General features: G+C 38.2%; 2 protein-coding genes across 3 annotated transcripts; one reads left to right on the forward strand and one right to left on the reverse strand.

Annotated features, from left to right (window-relative positions):
- The first annotated feature begins 4,726 nt into the window (after positions 1-4,726).
- LOC143892881 (L-ascorbate oxidase homolog) lies at positions 4,727-13,405 on the forward strand. Its single transcript, XM_077397791.1, has 8 exons — positions 4,727-5,051; positions 5,152-5,261; positions 7,627-7,897; positions 10,382-10,484; positions 10,615-10,960; positions 11,726-12,091; positions 12,183-12,261; positions 12,929-13,405. Exons 1-8 carry the CDS (start codon positions 4,917-4,919, stop codon positions 13,139-13,141), a joined length of 1,623 nt encoding a protein of 540 aa, XP_077253906.1. The 5' UTR covers positions 4,727-4,916; the 3' UTR covers positions 13,142-13,405.
- A 2,042-nt stretch (positions 13,406-15,447) lies between these two features.
- Positions 15,448-19,809, reverse strand: LOC143846866 (uncharacterized). Of its 2 annotated transcripts, XM_077355457.1 has the most exons (7): positions 19,506-19,809; positions 19,117-19,407; positions 18,940-19,016; positions 18,789-18,825; positions 16,539-16,704; positions 15,898-16,018; positions 15,448-15,763 (listed from the first exon to the last, which is right to left on the reverse strand). In XM_077355457.1, the coding sequence occupies exons 2-7, from the start codon at positions 19,367-19,369 to the stop codon at positions 15,494-15,496; spliced, it is 924 nt and encodes a 307-aa protein (XP_077211572.1). In that variant the 5' UTR covers positions 19,370-19,407; positions 19,506-19,809; the 3' UTR covers positions 15,448-15,493. The 2 variants fall into 2 exon arrangements, with proteins under 2 accessions (XP_077211572.1, XP_077211573.1); XM_077355458.1 differs by lacking the exon at positions 19,506-19,809 and having other exon boundaries at positions 18,940-18,990; positions 19,117-19,250.
- Between the last annotated feature and the right edge of the window lie 1,719 nt (positions 19,810-21,528).

The raw sequence follows: 21,528 nt of genomic DNA on the forward strand, positions 1-21,528 counted from the left end.
TGGAGCTGATTTTTGGTACACACCCTATCTATGATAGGGCCTTGCAAATGAATGGTTTGGATCACCACAGAAAATGTGGGACCCATGTGATTGGGGCGCTTAAGCTCACCAACACTTTCCTCATATATATATGAGGAAAAGGATTGTACGCTCGAGTGCTCGAATGCCAAATCACATGGGTCCCAAATATTTTTTGGTCATCTAAACCATTCATTTGCAAGGCCCCATCATAAATAGGGTGCATACCAAATATCAGCTCCATAGGATCATCCCAACCCATCCATTTGTGGAGGTCAAAATGGACAGACACTGTTTGTCCACAAATCTGCCCATTTTGCCCTCCAGTTTTGGAGGGGTTAGGATGATTCAATGGAGCTGATTTTTGGTACACACCCTATCTATGATGGGGCCTTGCAAATTAATGGTTTAGATGACCCAAAAAAAATGTGGGACCCATGGGATTTGGCACTCGAGAGTACCTAAGGTTAGGTACACTCGAGCGTACAATCCTTTTCCTCTCTCTCGAACAATATCTCTGTCGAACTTAAGATACCATCAAAACAAGACACTAATGCTAGAAAATGTTGAACTTCCTATGAAACAAGATACTAATCCTTGCATCCTCGTGGAATTAGAAACCTCCCCTCCCCCCTCACACACACACACACACTCTCAAGAATTAGAAAAACATTTTGATCCGCTGCATTACAACCCAATCAGGACATTCATCATTCATTTAAGCCCTATTCTTTGTTAAAGACTAGGGGTGTTTGGATCTATGAAAAAAAAAATCATGTTGATAATTTCTGCGGTCCAGTAGGTTTGCAATTTTCTGTGATAAGTGGGATAAGAGAGAAAAAATTTCAATTTTGGAAAAATAATTTCTGCTCCATTTCTTTCGACATAGAAGTTGTTTTATGCTCATTTTTACAACAAAAAACAAAATTTTAAGTCCATTTTTACGTCGGAAGGAACGGAGCCTTCATGAATAATAAATTTACCAAACAATTGAAAATTGATTTCCCGTGGAAAATTATTTCTTCAAAAAAGTTTTCCATACATCTTAACAGCTCATCTGATTCACTACTATCGAGACTCCTACTCTCATGGGAAGTTTATAGTGTCAAAAAGCTCTTAATAAGGAGCATTGATATGTCCATGGTCTCTTCTCAGTGGACATTCAAAAATAGGACATCTAAAATTTTGGAGCTGTTGGCTATCTGCAGAGTTAAGCTCGCTAGAAAGATGGGCATCTCAAAAATCTGGATTGAATGGGACTCTTGGTACAATGACAACATTTTAACAGGTAAGTTCAACTTACCATGGTGGACAGCATCGATACTAAATGATCTGAAGAACACCCTAGATAAAGTTCACTTTTGGAGAATCTTGCATGTCTGGAGGAGTGGAGGGAGTCGAATTACGAGCTGGTAATTCTTACCATCGTTTGTAATTTTTTTCCTTTTCTTTACTGCTATGTATTTCTCCATTTCACATTAATACACAAGTCGGGGTCTTTCCAAACCGCAGCATAATCATCTAAAAATACTTAAGGCTATGTTTGGATGCCAATTGTAAGGGAGCCGTGAGCAATCCCCAAGCAAAAAAATGCACATTGTGTTTGTTTGCCAATTTAGCACCACACTCCATGGAGACTACCGGATAAGATCGTAAGAATGATAGCTAATTATTGTTTGTCTGGTGATGTGGCACCCATGAGCTCTCCTTATACTCTCCATGCCCCATTGCCTCTTTCTCCATGATGGTAAAATTCTTCGAGTAGAATTTTGCTATTTCTCTCTTTCTCTCAATTGGTAATGACACCCCTTCCCATTACTTACGAGATTGTTAACCCAACACTACTTATCACTATTCTACCAAGTAAATTCTTGGTATATCAAACAATACAAAAGTTTGTCTCCTCCCTACTGACTAGCCTAAAGGGTTCCCTTGCAAAAGCCTAGGTCGCTTCCTTATATTCCGTCACTCAATGCAACTGAGGCAATTACTCACAATAAATGACCAAGATATTACTATCTTATAAAATGACCACAATGCCCTTAATTTATATAGGGATTTACTAGGGACCATTGCATAAGGCATTTCGCAGACGGCCTGTTGCATGAGAGCATCCACGGACTAGGCTCACTTTTCAATAGATTTTGTCTTTACTCATGAGGTGGCTGCTCTTTTATGCAACAGAGCGTGTGCGAAATGCCTTCTAGAATGGTCCCTAGCAAATCTCATTTATATAAGTACAAAAAGATAAAAAGATGAGGATATTTTGGTTATTTTCTACAGGATATGGACATTTTGGTTATTTTTTATGAAGTAGAGACATTTGACTCAATTTTTCATGAGATAAAATTTGATCGTTTTCTATGAGAAAAGGGTCTTTTTGTTATTTTCTTTAGGATAGGGTTATTTTGGTTATTTTCTATGAGCTAGGCATATCTTTGTTATTTCTTGTAAAATAGGGGTGTTCTAAGATTTTTTTTCTTCCTAATTTTAGTTTTGAAATAAGGGGCCTGCTAAGATGTTTTTTTTGGTAGGATTTTTTTATTTTTTCTCAAACATTAGGTAGATACAAAAATAGCTCTGGAGCACTGAACCAGAGACTTGTGAGACATGAGTGATGGGTACGACCCACCCACATGGTGTCAGCATAATCTATACCGTCCATCCATTGAACCCAAGTATAGAGATCTCTGACATAAACATGACCTGAACTTCCCATTGCAATAGAAAAGAATTGAACTGTAATTCACACAAAACTCATCCAAACTATCTGTTATTCATCACTTTTGGTTGCACACCTCTGTTATTCATCACTTTTGGTTGCACAGCTCGGCAGCCTTGGCATGCCATTCCACGTTGGTTGCCAAAATGCATATTATGCATTGGACTTCCTTTACTTTTATTGGATTTCTCTCATGTAATAATTGCTTGTCTCTTTCTTATCATTTTCCTTCTAAAAGCTGGTTGAACCTTGGAGGGAATGATGATCTCTCTCTTTCTCTCTCCTCCCTCCTCTCTCCTCTCTCCCTATATCAGTAATGACACCCCCTACTTTGTTTCCAACTCTCTAAGATAATTCTAGGCAACTAGACAGTACTACACAATTTTATGAGATAATTTTAGACAAAATCAAAATGCTTGTTTCCTCCTTTGACTTCCTATTCCACAACTCTCTGAACCTCTCCAAACAACCGAACATAGCATGAGATGAGGAGAATAGTTTCCAATACGTATTCTATCACCGGTCATGGTAGTATACTAGTATCATTCCCTGTTGAGTGTAAATATCAAAACAAGGAGGTGAGAAGAGTAGTTTCCACTTTCCATAAACTACCACGCGTTTTCACTGGCTCAACTAGGCGCACTGACGAGTGATGTTGACTAGACAAAGGGGTTGTTGCCAGTTGTAACCCAGTGAAAGGCCGGTGTTCGGATCTTGGGAAAAAGATGTCATGGAAAATAAATTCTTATAGAAAAAACATATTCTAGAATCGGGTATGTTTGGCCGTCTGCAATTTCCTCTCAAAAAAGGGATAATTCCAAAGTCTAGTATGCTTGCAATTCCCTTTCAAAACAAGGATAACATTTCCATTTTGGAATAAATTCAATGAAAAATAACTCTACCAGATGCAGGAAAGTTAATTTTTCCGTGGAAACGCTTTCTTGGTAAGAAATCCCCACATCTCTGTCTTCCCTTTTATTATTAGGGAAGTGTTACATTCACTCCATTTTCTTCCCTGGGCTGTGCCCCGTTAGTCTAAACTCAAGGGTGCCCTTGCATGAATGACGTGAAAGGGGCGCCCCCATTGTTGAAAGTTACATTTAATGATTTGACTTTTACATCTACGGTGCCATCATAAATGCTCTCAAATGCACTTTCAATAGGGGGCGCTCTGTCACCTTATTTATGCAAAGGCGCCCTTCAGTTTAGAGGACCTCTAATAAATTTACTAGAGGGGGCTGGTTGGGGAAGAAAATGAGGCGAATATGCCACTTCCCATGTGATATATATCTTACCTAAACTGATAAAATCTAATATCGTGCATTGAAATAAAAAACTAGTAGTGCGTATTCATGTTTCTGTCTTGCGGAATTAATAAGATTTGGGAATTGGGACTTGGGAGGCAGGATGAGAGGAATTTGATGGGCGACCTCTGTTTTTGCACATGACTTGCCTACACACCTACCTACTCTATTTTTAAACTTAAGCTCACGTGAAATTGCCCTCACTGTTACCTATTCACCTGTAATGACCACTATATCCTTGCACAGACAATTCATGGGTCCCGCAAACAGGATCATCCTGTGCGCGGGATAAAGGAGTGAAAATATCAAAACTTAAGAACGCAAACGAGACTAGTTGATCCCAACGGTATTTGGGATCAACGGATAATATCTCATACACAAAGGCACAGGTGGGGGCCAATAAATGTCTTTTAGGAAAGAGCCTAACAGCAACTTTCGTTCTAGCATTCATTTGTCTTTTAGGAAAGAGCCTAACAACTTTAAATTTCCGACAAAAAAGCCTCTAATAAGTGTTACTAGGAAAGGAAAGGATAGATGATAGATGATATTCTCCAAGGGCGTTTGCGTAATTTAGATTTAATTTAAGAGTTTTCTCTTGATTTCCCTTTCTTTCTTTCTCTGTATGGACGTCCTTACTCTGCTTTACTACTACACTGACAGCTCATACGGTGGTATGTTTCCAAAAAGCCGCTACAAAAAGACACCGACTATTGGCAGTTGCTCAGAGAAAGCGGGAAAAGCAAAAGAAAATAGGAAACCCCATCTCTCTCTCTCTGCAACTCTCTCTCTCTCTCTCTCAAACCTTTCTTTCTTAGAAGAAGAAAAAAAGTTCCAAAGAAAACTACTAGAATCTGCTCTTAGAGACGAACGAGATGAGAAACAACCGAATCTTGGGTTGTTTCTTCTTCTTCTTCCTCTCTGCTTTTGTCAAGGGAGATGATCCTTACAGGTTCTTTACGTGGACTGTGACTTATGGCGACATTTACCCTCTCGGTGTAAAACAGCAGGTAAGATTTAGATTTCTTTCTTTCTTTCGTTCTTTCTTTTTAAAATGCAACTTGCTTCTTCTTTTTTTCCTTTTTGCTAAAAATGTGAGAAATTTTGTAGGGGATCTTGATCAATGGCCAATTTCCAGGTCCTCAGATCGAGTCTGTTACCAACGATAACTTGATTATCAGCGTCTTCAATAACTTGACTGATCCCTTCCTCATCTCGTGGTATGTACTATCTAGTTTCAGATCTTATTCTTTTTTTAGATCTTTTTTTTTCCTGGTTTCCCAATTTAGTTAGCTTTCTTCTTTTTTCGTTATAGCGAGATGGAAAGCCGAAACCTACGATTCCGAAATATCTAATTATAGCTAAGTTTCGGATCGGCGTTAGATTGAATCGTTTTCTTGTTTTAATCATGGGGGTAGATATTTACACCCCCTATATTTGTATCCCCACCCACCCACTTTATTTTACGGCATCGGCTGTCAGAAATCCCAATGAACCACACGTGAGAGGCGGTGGAAAAACCCAAAACAAGGGGGGAGAGATATCAATTCCTATCTGAAGGCGAAACTTGCAAAATTTCCCGGGAAGACACCCGTGTCAGGGAGCTTCTTTCGTGGACTTCCCTATTAAAATGACAATTATACCAACCCCTTGTAAGGTACAAGTGGGAAATATGGGAGGGGTGTTTGGGAAGGACGCTGATACAAGGTGTCTTAGTATCGTTTCCTTTTTTAAAATATTGTTTGATAGAAATTTCCATTTTCTTCGAGGGAGCACCAAACTGAAATATTTTACCCGAAAGGTGAAAAGAAGAAACAATCTTTCCGAAAGAGTGCCTCTTTATTTTCTTTTTCTTTTTCTTTCTAAAGTACGGCTCACTCTTTAATAACTGAAAATGACCAGAAATTTCAAAAATGATTATTCGAGTTATTGTCTGCGCGAGTCATGATAGGGTGCGTGGGCCCATCACATGACCACACGTGATCGGGAATATGGAATTTTCTTGAAAATTTTGGAAAGGAAAAATATTTCTAAAAGCTTTTATCCTTTTTCTTTACAAACAATGAAGATAACTTGAACCAACAATATTCAATTTTTTTACTTGGGCATCTTCAATTTATGATGATATCGCTCTAAATTAACCATTATCATATCATTTTACTCTAAATCGTGGGAAAAAAATTCCAATAAAATCATCCGTTCAACATGTTTTACTTGCAATCCAAATAGGGCCCAAAGGAATAGCAGATCTAGCTTCTGATTGCACCGACCCTATTCCAATACACGGCACATGTATATGTTATTCATGATCTAAGCCATTCATCTTGGATGGTTCACTTCACAATTCACATTGATTGGATGATCCAAACATCCAATTGGAGGAATTTTGACTTTTGAGTACTGATAGTACTCATAGTTCAGTGGTTTAAAGTAGAAGTGCTAGAAACATACCAGTTTTGGAAGGAAATTTCTGTGGAAATTTTGTAAAATTGCGTCAATTTATTAAAATAAATGCATCGACATTTAAGATTAAACTTTAAGAAGTGCTAGAATAAGCACATATATACACAAAGCCATAAGTAAAAAACCATCGATAATGATTTAACAATATCAAACACCTAGTGAGATGTAGTGAGATGTATTGTCGTAACCACATTTCACATTTAATTCACATAAATATTTATATATAATACACACAAGATTTCATTTACAATTCATATAATTAAATATAATTATATAACAGATAGAGAAATTATATGATGAAAGGGCGTACAAACACTTTGATCCAACAGCAGCTTCTCAAAAAGTGAGCTGCTGTTGGATCAAATATCAAGGATGGGATGATGAGTACGTGTTTCTATACCCTTTCATCATATAATTTATACTTAAATTTTAGTTGTGGTATGCGTTTTAGTTTCGATATCTGTTTTGCTAGGGCTGAAAATGGGGAGTGCCCCCTTCTAGTGTAATCATAAATACACTAGAGGGGACTGTACCAAGTTTGAAAAAAGGGGCAAATATATCACTTCCCTTTGTTTGCACAAGGTGAGAATAGTAAAGAGGGGTGGTGAGAGAGAGAGATTTGAGAGGCCAGTCAGTGAAGAGAGCATGTGATGAAGTTGGTAAACAATGAAAAATAATTCAGTTTTTAAATTAGGATTTTTGATTTCCCAGTTTTCCGACCCAATCTCATGATCTCCTCACTCACCACCCGTCAAATCTCTCTCTCTCCCACCACATTGCACATCTCTTACACCTAGGTGAGCAAAATATTCCATGAATTTTTTTTTTCGCTGCCAAACATGCCCTTAATGTATTGGAACAATTTCGTAGAAAAGTTACTGTTAGTTAATCTAATCACCAGCGTATCAAGCTGCGGAAACTTGACTTGCTACATAGTCCCATCAAGCACCATTCAATCTCGGTAATATCAGGCTTTCACCATTGGAGATTTGCTCTTGATCACTTCCATATACTTCATATGGCCTCCCAAAAAGATTCATAAAAGCATCCATGTTCATGCAATTTTATGAATGTATGCATTTCTACACTTATGCCTGACACATTTCTGTGCTTGTTGACCAGGAATGGCGTCCAACAGAGAAGGAACTCATGGCAAGATGGAGTTTATGGCACCAATTGTCCAATACCACCCGGGAAGAACTTCACTTATGTGCTTCAAGTGAAGGATCAAATTGGTACTTACTTTTACTTTCCGCCGCTCGCCTTCCACAAGGCCGCAGGAGGCTTTGGGGGCTTGAAGGTCTTGAGCCGCCCTCTGATTCCCGTACCTTTCCCACCTCCGGCTGGAGATTTTACAATACTGGCTGGCGACTGGTTCAAGGCCAATCACACTGTAAGTAGAGTGCATCGCTAAAATGATATTGTCAAACAACCAATTACTCCAAAAGCTTACGATGTTAGAGTTGGTGTTTTTTCATGAATGGCTCTGTTAGAGTTGGTGTTATTTAATCATTTATACTTCAACACTTCCCCTCACGTGTGGCCCATCTTTTTTGGGTTCGCCGTCCATGCCACGCAGCCCCTCGTTTGGGTTGGTCGTCCATGTGAAACAACTAATTAATCCAAAAACTTAAGCTGTTAGAGTTAGTATTATTTAATCATTTATAACAGATATGACATTGTTTAGAACTTCGACAATGTCCATAAAATAGAATTTGATTGTAAATGGGAATAGTTGAAAAAAGTTGTTAAATTGAATAAGAAATTGCAAAAAAAATAAAATTAAGCCTTTAGAAAATTAATAAAATCTAGTATATACACAAGACATATCAAAGAAAATAAGCTTTTTTTTTAACTGGGCGAAGAAAAATAAGCTATAGTCAGATGTTTAATAGAACTACAGTTAAGCTATTGCAAAGTCAACACCATTTTAACTTCAACATCAAAATTCAGTAAAATTTATACAGTTCATGCATTTGAATGTCTTGAGGAGCTGAACTACGTAGAGTGCTCAAACCAATCAGAACTAGAATAGTAGTCTGCATTTTATATTACCTACAATTTTTTCTTCTTTCAGTCCATGAGATAAAATTAACATTGATCATGTGATTTCATGATCTTTCTTCTATCAAATAATATTCAAGTTGAACCATGAATCATTTCTGGGAGGGTGATACTGAATTGTAGGATGTGAGTATTAGGATGTTAACAAACTGAATAGGGTCAGTAGTCCTCGCTCCATCCCTGTGAGCTAGGAAGCACGGGTACTCTCCCGGGGCTCCCGCACCCGACACCTATGAAGCACGGGTGCTTCAAAATGGCCCGCGTACCCGTATTGGGTGCGTATCCGACACGGGTGCGCTCGGGTGCGTGTCGGGTGCGTGTCAGGTGCGCACCTGATTCAAAAACCCTTTTTTTAAAAATTTTGACGGTCGGGTGCGTGTCGGGTGCGCTTGGGGTGCGCACCCCGACGCACCCGACACGTTTTTAAGTGTTTTAAAACAAAAAACAAAAAAAAAGAGGAGGGCTGCCAATAACATTTTTTTTTGGGGGGGGGGGTTTAAATAATAAAAGCCCTTTTTCCATTTTGGTGAATGGTGATGTTATGGTTATTTGATTGCTTTCCCATTTTTAAATTTTTTTTTAAATAAAAAATATTATTATATTCAACGCACCCGAACGCACCCGCACCCAAGTTTTTTGGAAAATCACGTACCCACGTACCCGTGTCGTGTCGCACCCGCACCCCACACCCGCACCCGTGCTTCATAGCCCGACACGTATGGGGTGCGGGTACGTCCGGGGTGCGTACCCATTTTTTTTTTTTTAAAAAAAAAACTAGTTTTTGGTGGTTGGGTGCGTGTCGGGTGCGCACCACGTGTACCCGACACGTCCTGCTTCTTTCTGCTGCTTCTCTTTACTCTCCTGTACTTTTCTATACATGTAAATAACGGAATACCCCCCTTTTGGATTTATTAAAAATAGTTTCAACACCCAAATCTAAAAGGAAAAAAAGTCAACTCTCCAGTTCTAGTACAAAATTCAAAGAAAAAAGGCGGGTCAAAATTTTAACTTTCTTAACTTCCAAACGGTGGGCTATTTTTAAAATTTTAAAAATTCATAAAATCTATCGTGTCCAAACATTATTAAATCCCAAAAGTCCGGTAAAAAAAATCTCATAATTTGGTCTCTAAAAATTATTCATCTTGTCAGGCACTGGTCAACACACTGGTGACAGACTTTTTTTTCTAATGAATGATGTATTGATGCCTCATGTTATGAAATATGGAACTTAATCACTTATGGAATGAAGAGTAATATTAGAATTTTCCATTTTGGTGAAGTCATTGTTATTTAATTGCTCTAAATTTTTTTTTTTTAATTTTTATAAATATATAATAAAATATTAAAATATATTATTATATTCGACGTACCCGAACGTACCCGCACTCGGTTTTTTTGGCAAATCACGTACCCGTGTCGTGTCGTACCCGCACCCCGTACCCGTACCTGTGCTTCATAGCCTGTGAGTTTATATGGAATTCCCTGTGAATTGGAGGTTCCCCATCAATTGCAGCAATGAGATTGGCAGGCTTCAATTACGGACCGGGCTCTAGAATTGCTGCAAATACTGAACTGCTCTTCTTTTATCTGCTTAATTTTTCACTCATTTCATGTCTTTTTCTGTCCTTGTTCGCATTTGGATGAGTATGCCTTATCCTTTGATTTGCTTTATATATCTGCACAATTTTCCATTCATTTCATTTGTCATTTTATTTCTTATAGTCACTCTTCTTTCAGGTTATTTCTCCCCCTCTTCTATATATATTTTTTAGGACTTTATGTCACAAAGCATGCTTCTTTTTTTTTTTTGCAGGCCTTAAAAGCAATCTTAGACAGTGGACATAGTCTTCCTTTTCCTGATGGACTTCTTATCAATGGCCGTGGCTGGAATGGTTACACATTCACTGTCGATCAAGGTTATTAGCACTCTTATAATACTTCACATGGATTTCCATTGAAACTGCACCATTGTCAAGTTTCAGGCCAATTTTTATTTTTTATTTTTCATATTTTTCTGTCTTTTGTTTGTAAACCTCTATTGCGCAGGTAAGACATATAGGTTTCGGATATCAAATGTTGGGTTGACAACTTCGATCAACTTCCGAATTCAAGGACACATGATGAAGTTGGTTGAGGTGGAAGGATCTCACACACTCCAGAACACATACTCTTCTCTTGATATCCATCTGGGGCAGTCTTACTCTGTATTGGTTACAGCCAATCAATCCCCAAAAGATTACTACATTGTTGTGTCTTCACGCTTCACCACCCCGGTGCTCACAACCACCGCCATACTTCATTACAGTAACTCTGCTGGAGGAGTTTCGGGCCCCCCTCCGGGAGGGCCCACCATTCAGATTGATTGGTCCCTCAACCAAGCAAGATCTATCCGGTATTTTCCTTTTTTTTTCACTAATTAGAGCATCTCTACCGTTTCTTTTGTTCTTTCTTTTTGTTGGAATGTTCTCTTCTGTTTGAAGGATTGAAAACATATTATATGCCAATGATTTTTGCATGAATCAAAATCAATTAGTGTAATTTTACTTGACATGGAAAGATCCTTTTCGTCTTACCATATCCGTCCTCTCTATGATAAGATATGCACACAGAGCATACTTACATAGGGCTCTAAGCAATTTTATTCTTAAGCTGGTCCACGGAAACCATTATGAAAAACTATCTGATAACTCAGTGATTGTCTCACTTCAGATTCTGAGGTACTCAAGAAGTTTGACAAATCCCATACGGCTCATTAGAGTTTTCCTCTATCTATTGGGAAAAATGTAAAGGATTATGTTGGCATTTCACCCATTCTTTCCGTACAGTGTAATTGTGCTCTATTAGGGGTTTCTCCTATAATAAACCAGTGACAATTATGTTCATCTGAAACTAAAGTTTAGGAGAGTGCCGGCTTCCATTTTGTTTGTGTTTGGTATTTTGTATTAAAGTTGAATATATTGACTTTGAATAATACCCAATAGCATTAAGTTGGGTACTCATAACTAGTAAAAAAAAAAATACTCAAAACCTTTATTCTTCCTTTTGAATGCCTGACCGTTCATTCAAATTCGAGAAGTAGACGACTTTTATCTTGTTACCTTATTTAAATTCCAACCAGAATTTCACATTAATTTGCATAAATTCTTTATGTAACCAGATGGAATCTGACGGCTAGTGGACCCAGACCCAACCCCCAGGGTTCTTATCATTATGGAATGATCAACACATCCCGATCTATAAGGCTAGCAAACTCGGCTCCTATTATCAATGGCAAGCAGAGATATGCTGTCAATAGTGTATCTTTCATTCCACCAGACACGCCACTGAAAGTGGCTGACTACTACAAGATCTCTGGCGTCTTCAGTCTGGGGAGCATATCTGATAACCCCACTGGAGGAGGTGGCTACCTCCAAACATCTGTCATGGCAGCTGATTTCCGATCTTATGTTGAAATTGTGTTTGAGAACTATGAAGATACTGTACAGTCGTGGCATATTGATGGTTATTCCTTCTTTGTTGTAGGGTAAGATATATTAGTTGCATAAATACGTATAGCAAGATGTGATCCTATTTTTATTGTTTTTGAAATTTTTGATATTTCGAGAAATGAGCAGGATGGATGGAGGACAGTGGACACCAGCAAGCAGGCTAAGTTACAATCTGAGAGACACGGTTGCTCGTTGCACTGTTCAGGTATGAAAAATCTCACCCCCATACCCCATCTCCCTTTTGTTTTAATGTACCCTCTAAAGATGCATACAATGTACGATACATTGTAGGATTAGTATCTTTACTTGAAGTCATGATGTCTTGGATCTTGTTTGTCGTACGCGCAAGACGTTGCTTTGATGCTAGATGTGTCGTCTCCTTTTCTTTCGGAGCATCGCCTTTTGTTTTCCAATCTCCTTTATGGTGCTCCTTGTGGCCAAAGAATAATGGGCACTCTCTACCTATCTCCTCCCATTTAGAGATGGGGACCAAGCCCTTGTATTGTAACCGTATTCCCTCCTCCCAAAATAGAAGGATTTAAATAGATGTCACATACATGTCAGTTATTTCCTTGAATTTTGCTTAGCAACACCTAGTTCCATTGCCATTCCTCATTTCCTTACTGCACAGACCCATATTTTAGAAACTACCCAAACGTGGCAAGATGATGCCACAACTTTTATGGGAAACTCAACATACAAATGCTACAGCCTATAGCTACTTTTTTTTAAAAAAGGTTACAGCCTATAGCTACTGCTTAGTGTTCCAAGTCCTACTCATTTTTATCACATTTACCTTCTACCAACTTTGACCAGGAAAGGTATAACATGTGGGTTTCTTATGTCTGTGTGCTGTGTTTTACTGAGCGCAGGTATATCCCAAGTCATGGTCTACGGTTTACATGTCTCTGGACAATGTAGGTATGTGGAATATAAGATCGGAGAACTGGGCCCGACAGTACTTGGGACAGCAGTTTTATTTTCGTGTCTATTCCCCTGTAAATTCTTGGAGGGACGAATATCCAATTCCAAAGAATGCTCTTCTCTGCGGTCGGGCATCAGGTCGTCGAACTAGACCACTCTGATCCAGCAAGTCCGGATTCCGTCACGAGGGGGTGACAGTTTCTTGGATGTAATTCGAGATGGGCTCCTTGCTGAAAATCTTGCTAGAGCTCAACTCAAGCATCTTTTTTATTATATTTTTATTGGGTCGGCTTTTGTTTTAATCTTGAATATCTGTTTTTCATTTTCGGATGCTAAACATTGTTTCATGGCATTGTCTTGTACTCCATTTTAGACATGATAAAGCCATTGAGCTAATTTATGGGACGACTTCTTTCTTCTTGCTACCACAGATGATTTAGTTATGATAGAAACCAATTAAAGCAGAGCATTCTCATTGTACTTTTGCTTGGTTGCCCGTAGTTGCATTGTAGAGTAGTGGTGGATTGGAACTGAAGTAGTCAACAGGAGTAATAACAATAAAGTAGTCTCCTCATAAAGTAGAGGTAGCACATAGCAGTGTTTGGTTGTCAACGGAAGTAATTTCTTGGTGTGGAAGACTGGAAGGGGACAATAGGGTTATTGTTACCGATATAGAGAGACGAATGAGAGAGAGAAATAGAGTTACCAATATAGAGAGAGAAAGAGAGGAGTGATAAATCTAAGACTACTAATGCCACTAGTATATGACTGGCACCCCAAAACCAATCAAAACACCTAGTAAACCCAGATGTTGTGCAACCAAACAGACTTGTGGGACTTGGGGCTGTTTAAAATTGTATTAAGGTCATGTGGGAGATGAAAACCTTTGTCTTTATGCCTTAACAAGAAAAATAACACAATTTTATCCTAAGCACACATAGATTCTGATTGGAATGCAGGATATAACTCTCTGTGCCTTAACAAGAAAAATTGCACAATGTATCCTAATCAAACTGATATTATGATTGGAATGCAAGAAAATCCTCTGGATCAGTGCGGCCTATAATCTCATTGTTATACATGGATCTTATCCATGTGTATACATGTTTTATGATTAATTTCCATACAAAAAACAGTTGGGTTCTTAAAAGAATAAATCCCGTCACCTGTGTAAAGGAACTGCCCAAATTGAAAGGATCGTTGCATGAAAACCGGATTGATCGTTGTGGTGGCCTTATGAGGTTCTCGATTCAGAACGGAATTCAGCTACACTAGAATAAAAGGCAGACTCTGTGCCATCTCTGAGGCTATAAACTGTTCAAATTCAAAGAATTACTACACAAAAATTGGATAGATTATTGGCATGGCCTAGAAGGTGCTCAATTATAAATGGCCTTCATCGTATTAGAATGTCGGATAGATCCGAACCTCGCAAAAATGTCGGATAGATCCGAACCTCGCAAACTTTGAAAAAGAGACGGTCCTCATTTCTGTAATATCTCATTCTCATCATACTTCTACAGCATTAAGCACCTTGTCCTGTGATTGACATACTAAAATTTTTAAGCTATTCAAGTCTGAATTGTTAACAAAGTTTTCAAGTGTAACTGTTATGTGCTTACGTTGTGGGTAGTTTTAATGTAGTAGTTATGTAGATAACGGTATGTAGTTTAGGGTGGTGGGGTTAGTTATTTGTGAAGTGTCTTGTTAGTGGGTAAGTGTGATTGTGATGTGGCACTCTCTCTTGCTTGTATTTATGTAGTAGTAATCTAATGAAATGGTAGAAGAGAAGATTTTTACAACAGCAAAGGAGACTTTGTTTTGGAGAGTCATGACTCCTCTCAATTTGAGCCATTAAGAGGTCCGGTTGCCTTAAATCAACCTCTCTGCCCTTCTTTTTCTATTTTCCGTTTGTTTGTTTGTGTTACGGCCAATTAGGCACCTAATAAGAAATGTTAGGTACCTTACCGATACACCGAAAGCTCTAGAACTGATGGAACGCATTAAGCAAGGCCCTTTAAACCTGTCCCATAGTAGGCTGGGTCCCACCCAGCTCATACCTAGGCGGGCCCCACTCAGGACCGTAACATACCACCACGCTTCTGAATCCGCCATCCTCGGCGGCCCACTCTGTGGCGACTTTCACTCTGGCCTTTTTTCTAGGTAGCCCTTTCCACAGGTCGCCCCTTTCGTGACTCGAAGGGGATATGATGGCTGCTCTGATACCAAATGTTAGGTACCTTACCGATACCCCAAAAGCTCCAGAACTGATGGAACGCATTAGGCAAGGCCCTTTAAACCTGTCCCATACCAGGCTGGGTCCCACCCAGCCCATACTTAGGCGGGGCCCCGGACCGTAACAGTAACTCAAAACAATTTCATAGAATTACAAGTGCAGAGCTCTTATTTGATGTTAGAGGGATTTGAGAGCACATTAAAAGGCATTTGATAATGTACACAGAAAACCTCTTGGAAAAAGATTCACTTGTAAATAGCAATATGTAACATTAGCCTTATGAAACAAGCATTTTCAAATCTAAATTTAACCCAGGAGACATCTCCACATTTTCAAGCACTCCACTAACATTTTGATTATGAGATGATTGATCGTTGTGGGTCTCTCTTGCCGAGGCTCTTGAGAACAAAGATAGGGATAATGTGCTATCAACTTCTTCATTTACAATCTCTGATGTCTCTTCCAATCCACTAAGCATGCTGTCTCCATGTGCATCTTCATTTGAAAGTTGATCCATTTCAAGTTCATGTTGCTTTTCAGTTGTTTCCTACAAGTCCCCACGAAGAATAAAGAAGTTTAAGGAATAAATTGCAAACAAAGGTGACTGATAAAGGGAATTGCTCTCACATGTAAAATAAAGCACACAAACACAGAGAATGATGATGATGATGATGATATTACTTGAGTGAGAAGACCCTTGAAGATGATGTACGATTGGGGCTTGGTCTCGCATTTTCCTACTACTTCTCCGTTCAAACCCTCATGTACAATTCTTTCGACACATGAAGCTTCCTTTCCAGGCCTGCAAAAGTCCAAAAATTAAGAGGCTTTCTTATGTTGTGCAAGCAGAGAAGCTAATCAAACAACTTATCCCAAGTGTTTGTATTTATGATCACTACTCGTTTTACACTACAAGGGGTGGCCCGGGGAAGAAAATGGGGCGAATATATCATCTCTGTAATATACTTATATACATTGTCTTCATAGGGTCACGGTCCAAAAAAGCAACCGTCCTATAGATTGACAATCGCTATCCGGATCAAATTTTGGGGCACACAGGGGACACCGCTGATGTGTTTGGGTCCCATGTCGAACACATCCTATCCAACGGTTTGGCTTTTCTAGCCAAGACTCTGATCTATGCTTCATGGATCAAGGGTCAATAATCATTCGATCGAGGCAGGGTAAAGACGGTTTAGATATTCTTGCCGTAACTATAATCTACATTTGATCATGGATCAAAGGGTTAGGATCATCCGATCAATGTGGGTATGATTATTAAATCTAGATAGAGAAGAATGAAAACAGACAAGATTACTAACCCTGGTGCAGACGTGTAGGCTTGCTTGAGGGCAGTGGCATGGAAGTAGCGACTCTTATGCTTTTCAAATCCCATCTCCTTTTGCTGGTTGTAGCTGAGCAGAGATTGTGGAAAGTAATCTGAGGGCGAACCACGCACTTTAATGTTGCCCTTTGAAGCCACAGCTTCTGTAACCAAAGAGTCAAAGACATGCAGGTATTATTTTTTCTTCTGGAAGGTGACACTCGATCATATATTAATGTGGTTTCCTGTTTTCAAATATTAGAAGAGTATGACCATAATTAGTAGAAAAACAAATCGTGGGAGATATTTTTTTTCATTCAGAAGTTATATTAAAGCATTTTTTTTCTAAAAAATGGAAAGTTTATAAATTTTAAATTGAGAAAAATAACAAAATATATTGGAAAATATGGGAATAAAACTTATATTTTGAAGAAGAAAAAATTTGAATTTTTGGTACATATAGTTTGAGTACCCTAATGACCGTTGTTCTGATTCTTAACTGATAATAAACGTTTGATCTCACATATGTCGTTATTTACTATTATAGCCATTGATCTGTGGGCCATGTGCCTGGATCAGTGAGCATGGATCATATGATCATGCTATGTTCAGTGCCAACATGCTGAAATTGTGAAAATGTGCCACAAAGATAGATTGTAAAGAGTTTTCTAAAACTATCATTTCAGGAAGTCCACTGTTATATATTATAATTTATTATATTACTAATAATGTAATTGGTATTATTAATTATACTATATTATAATAATATATTTTGAAGGGAAAAAGGCAAAGTTTTTGAGACTTGTGCAAGTTCCCTCTATTAATTTGAAGGGAAAAATCAAAGTCTTGAAAGTTGTGCAAAGTTCTCTTCATCCTTTTCATTTAGAATCTTTTCAAATGCTTTGGTGGGAATTATTTGAAATTCGGTGAATCCCAAATGGAGATTTGGGTTTCAAACCCCTTCACTCCTTCATCTATAAATAAGGATAGTTTCTCTCATCTCATTCAAGTTCTTTGGAGCTCTTTCTCTTTGAGAGAGCACCGTTAAAGAACTTCAAGTAATAATATATATATATATATATATATATATATATATATATATATATATATATATATATATATATAGAGAGAGAGAGAGAAGAAGAAGAAGAAGAAGAAATAAAAAGACATTTAGGCCCTAACGGCTATAAATGTCATTTAAACAAAAACTTTTTAATTGCTGAAACAATTTTCTGTTAAACGGTTATATTTGAAGAGTTGCGCCCCTTCTTTAGAAGGATGCTAATCTCTTCATGAGAGGGTGTTTTTACACCGATTCTGAGTCTCTTCATAAGTGTGTATTTGCACCTATTAGAAGTCCTTAAAAGGGACTCGATCCGAGTTTGTTGTATAACTTCTTCTTCCATAATTTCTAGTCTTTTCTCTTCTATCTTTTATACTAGTTTTAAACGTATTTTCTGAGTGGGTTCTGGTTCGTGAGAATACAGGAAGTGCAGTCCTGTTAAAATCTCGGTGTTGGGCATTGTATCCTAGAGATAGAATTTCAAGAGTCCATCTGCATCTATACGTGGGAAATTACTATCTTAAATATAGCTTCCTGGAAGTGCCTTGCCCAACAAATTCTATTGTTCTGTTTCTGCATTCTGTCTAATTTTCTACAACACTCTGCACCAGATATATATGGGAAACAATGCTGATGGACAGATCACAGTTGCCACATGTATGGTGGAGATTGTAGTGGATAACCCGAACTCGTAACTGATCACTAAACTATAATTAGAAGAAGAAAAAATTACTATAGAACAATCTCTAATTGGCTTATACAATGGATCCTTTGTGGGCCCAATTCAACAAGGCCAATTGGAGTCTGTTGTTTCAAATCTTGCCATATCATTTTCTTTGATCATGAGTTGATGGCTGAGTATTTATGGTGTGATGCCAATTAAGTATCCAGATTATTTACTTTTAGATGCCCTGATGATCAGACAATTGATGTGAAAGAAAAAAAGATTCAGGAAGCCTCATTTTACTCTCATCAAGTAAAGTCTCAGGCCATCCATCCCACCAGATCAACAGCCCTGATCACCCTACAAGTCTGCCACTTATAAGGTGGAGATGAAGCAGATACTGGGCCATTATTTTCTTTGTTTTAAGAGATTAAATGCTATATATTAAACCTCTAATATATAATTACATCCTAATCCTAATCACTAGAGCAACAGATGTAATGCAAGATTCTATCATGTACCTTGCACCACTTGTTCTTGCTTCATGCTTCTGTACATCTGCACACCAAAAACCGCCATTAAAACCCTAAAATCAACCTCCCCCACGTAGAGTTAAATTAAAAGAAATCCTCTTTTCCTTTCAAACTTACTCATACATGTGTTGTTTTTTACCTGCAGATGGCTTTTTACATGTGCTATGGTCAGCCCTTTCACACCCATCACCTGCAACACCAGCTTAGGTGTAGCCCCTTCAATAAAACCCAAAAAAAAAAACCATTTGTACTATGATGATCATCATCGTCAATCTTTTATCTAAAATGAAAAGTTTGAATTTCTTGTTAATCTTACTGTCTTGGCCTCCTAGTCTTTCTACGGCATGAACGAATCGATGGTGAAGATCAGGCGTCCATCTGAGCCGAGGCATCTTTGAGCGGACGTATTGCCTCACGCTTCCTGATTTCAGACCCTTCTCCTCTAACAAGCTACTAAAACTGATGGGTCCATCTCCGTTCGTGTTGTTTGTAGCTGAAATCGAACGGTGGTGATCGAGTGACCAACTTGGAGGCCTTTTGAGAGATTTTTTAGCTCCTTGTTCCTTCATCTCTCTTTACTGATGAGGATTTTAAGTGAGAGGAGAACCTTGAAACATGCAATATGAAACAAATTAACCAAAAGATCAAAATAGTGGATTTAGAAGATTTTATAGATCTGTATATCTATGTTCAATCCCAGCTTACCTATCAAAACCAGAAGGAAAATATCTATATGACTTTGGGACACTTTTATCTAGGGATTGCTTTGAGTATTCTATTGACGATTTTGTGGGTCTTCTTGCTGGGTTTCTTCTTCTACTCAGATAGAGTTTCTGTTCAATGGGTTGAAATGGTGGAATGTGAGAATGCAAGCTTCCTATCCTTAAACTGTGATGTATGATAGAAACATCCAAAGAGAATAAATATGGCACTTCTACGTTGTCTTATGCAACTAATTTTACTCATCGGGTCAGTCAGACAAATGCTTTCTCGGTAATTTCTCCCTTCAATTAGTTGCATGATTTTGCGGGAGAATATCGAATGTTTAATAATTATTCATTCCGAATGGAAAATGATACTTCCACCCATATCCCCACCGTTTCAATCTTTTTTATTTGTCTTTTCCTAAAAATGAAGTCATCTCCAAAAAAGGACAAAGAAAAAGGAGATGAGAATGCATCCAAATTGTTGATGCGTGTCTTCTATGCTAGTGTGAGTAGGAGAGAGACAGGTAATTTATAGGGATTCTCATATGGCCTCCAATTATAACTAGGAGTAGGGTTAAGTTAAGTTTAAGGTGAAAACATGTAATAGTCTTTTTATTAATACGATAGTGGTGCAAGAAAATCAAGTAGAAAATTAAAGTGTTAGGAAATTAATTAGTATGGGTGCATATTGATTGCTGGAATAGATCAGGTTGGCTTTTCTTAACCCTACTGGAGAGAAGGCCAACTCCACCAGAGCCGAAATCAGGTTAAACCAGTCGGGTTCGTTCGAGTTGGGCTCACCTCAGTTGCACCCTAGGTGGGGATCATACTAATCTCACTAGTGTACCTTATCACAACTGTGTCTCATGGGTGTCTTTTATAAGAGCATCTAATGGTGTGGCATTACTCCTTTATCTTGTTTTCGTGTTTTTCATATCAATGTGTAGTTTCCAAAAAGAATAACTTGGAAATGGATTGAGTGAATAGTGGAAAATCAAGAGTAGAAGATGGATTATCTTTGTTTCTACAATCCAGTTCTATTTTTAAAAAGGAAAACGAAAAAGAATACGCAAGCTGACGTTATTTCCATAACATTCTTTTCTGAATTCCGGAAAGCTACAAGAAAGCAAGCTAAGTTTAGAAAACTAGAGCATCACGTCCAAAAAACAAAAACGAAATGTCATTAGCCTCTCCTTGGATTTTACCAAAAATGGTAAAGGCTAAAAAAGAGTCACTTTTATGCTCCATCGTAAAAGACATTTATTGGGCCCCACTTCCACCTCATTTGCATATATTATCAAATTCTTTCATCCAACGATAACCCTAATGGCAGAACACCTTGAGTACTGGATGATCCTATAGCTCTGATCAATCAAGCTAAGCCTCAAATCAATACTCGTTTAGAGCTCCAGTAAGAGATGCTAAATCATTGATTTTTATAGATATTTATTCTAGGCATGGAATGCCCCCAAAACCACATGAGTCGACTTATGGAGTTCCACAAGATCAACGGTCTTGATCTCACATAGATGCCCCCTTGTAAAACTTAAATAAAATATCAAAATTTTGGCCGAAATAAAATACCGTTTCGGTTTTTTGTGATTTCGGTGTCGGTCTCCACCGAAATTTAAAACCATGGTGCAGAGGGGCTGATGATGTACTTCATGTCAGTAGGATTTAATGGGGCTGATTGCCACGTACACTGGTGCCTGGGTGTCCCAGGTAATCAAAAGGAGGGGATATATTACTTGCCACTAACAATATCACTTTTAAAATAATAACTGGGGATTTGCTAGGGACCATTGCAGAAGGCATTTCGCGCCTCATGAATATGGAGAAAATCGGTTGAATAGTGAGAGCCTATGTAGCTGGTATCTGATGCAACAGTCGTTCCGCCAAACGCCTTACTTGATGGTCCCTAGCAAACCCCAACTAACTATCATTAGTAAATAATTATCTAACTATTTATAGAAGAGACAAATAGAGAGATAATAATATTAGATAAAATATAAACATGTTAG

The sequence above is a fragment of the Tasmannia lanceolata genome, unplaced genomic scaffold, assembly GCF_043159265.1.
Source record: "Tasmannia lanceolata isolate RefF3 unplaced genomic scaffold, GAP_Taslan_0.1 ptg000015l, whole genome shotgun sequence".
NCBI classification, from domain to species: Eukaryota; Viridiplantae; Streptophyta; class Magnoliopsida; order Canellales; family Winteraceae; genus Tasmannia; species Tasmannia lanceolata.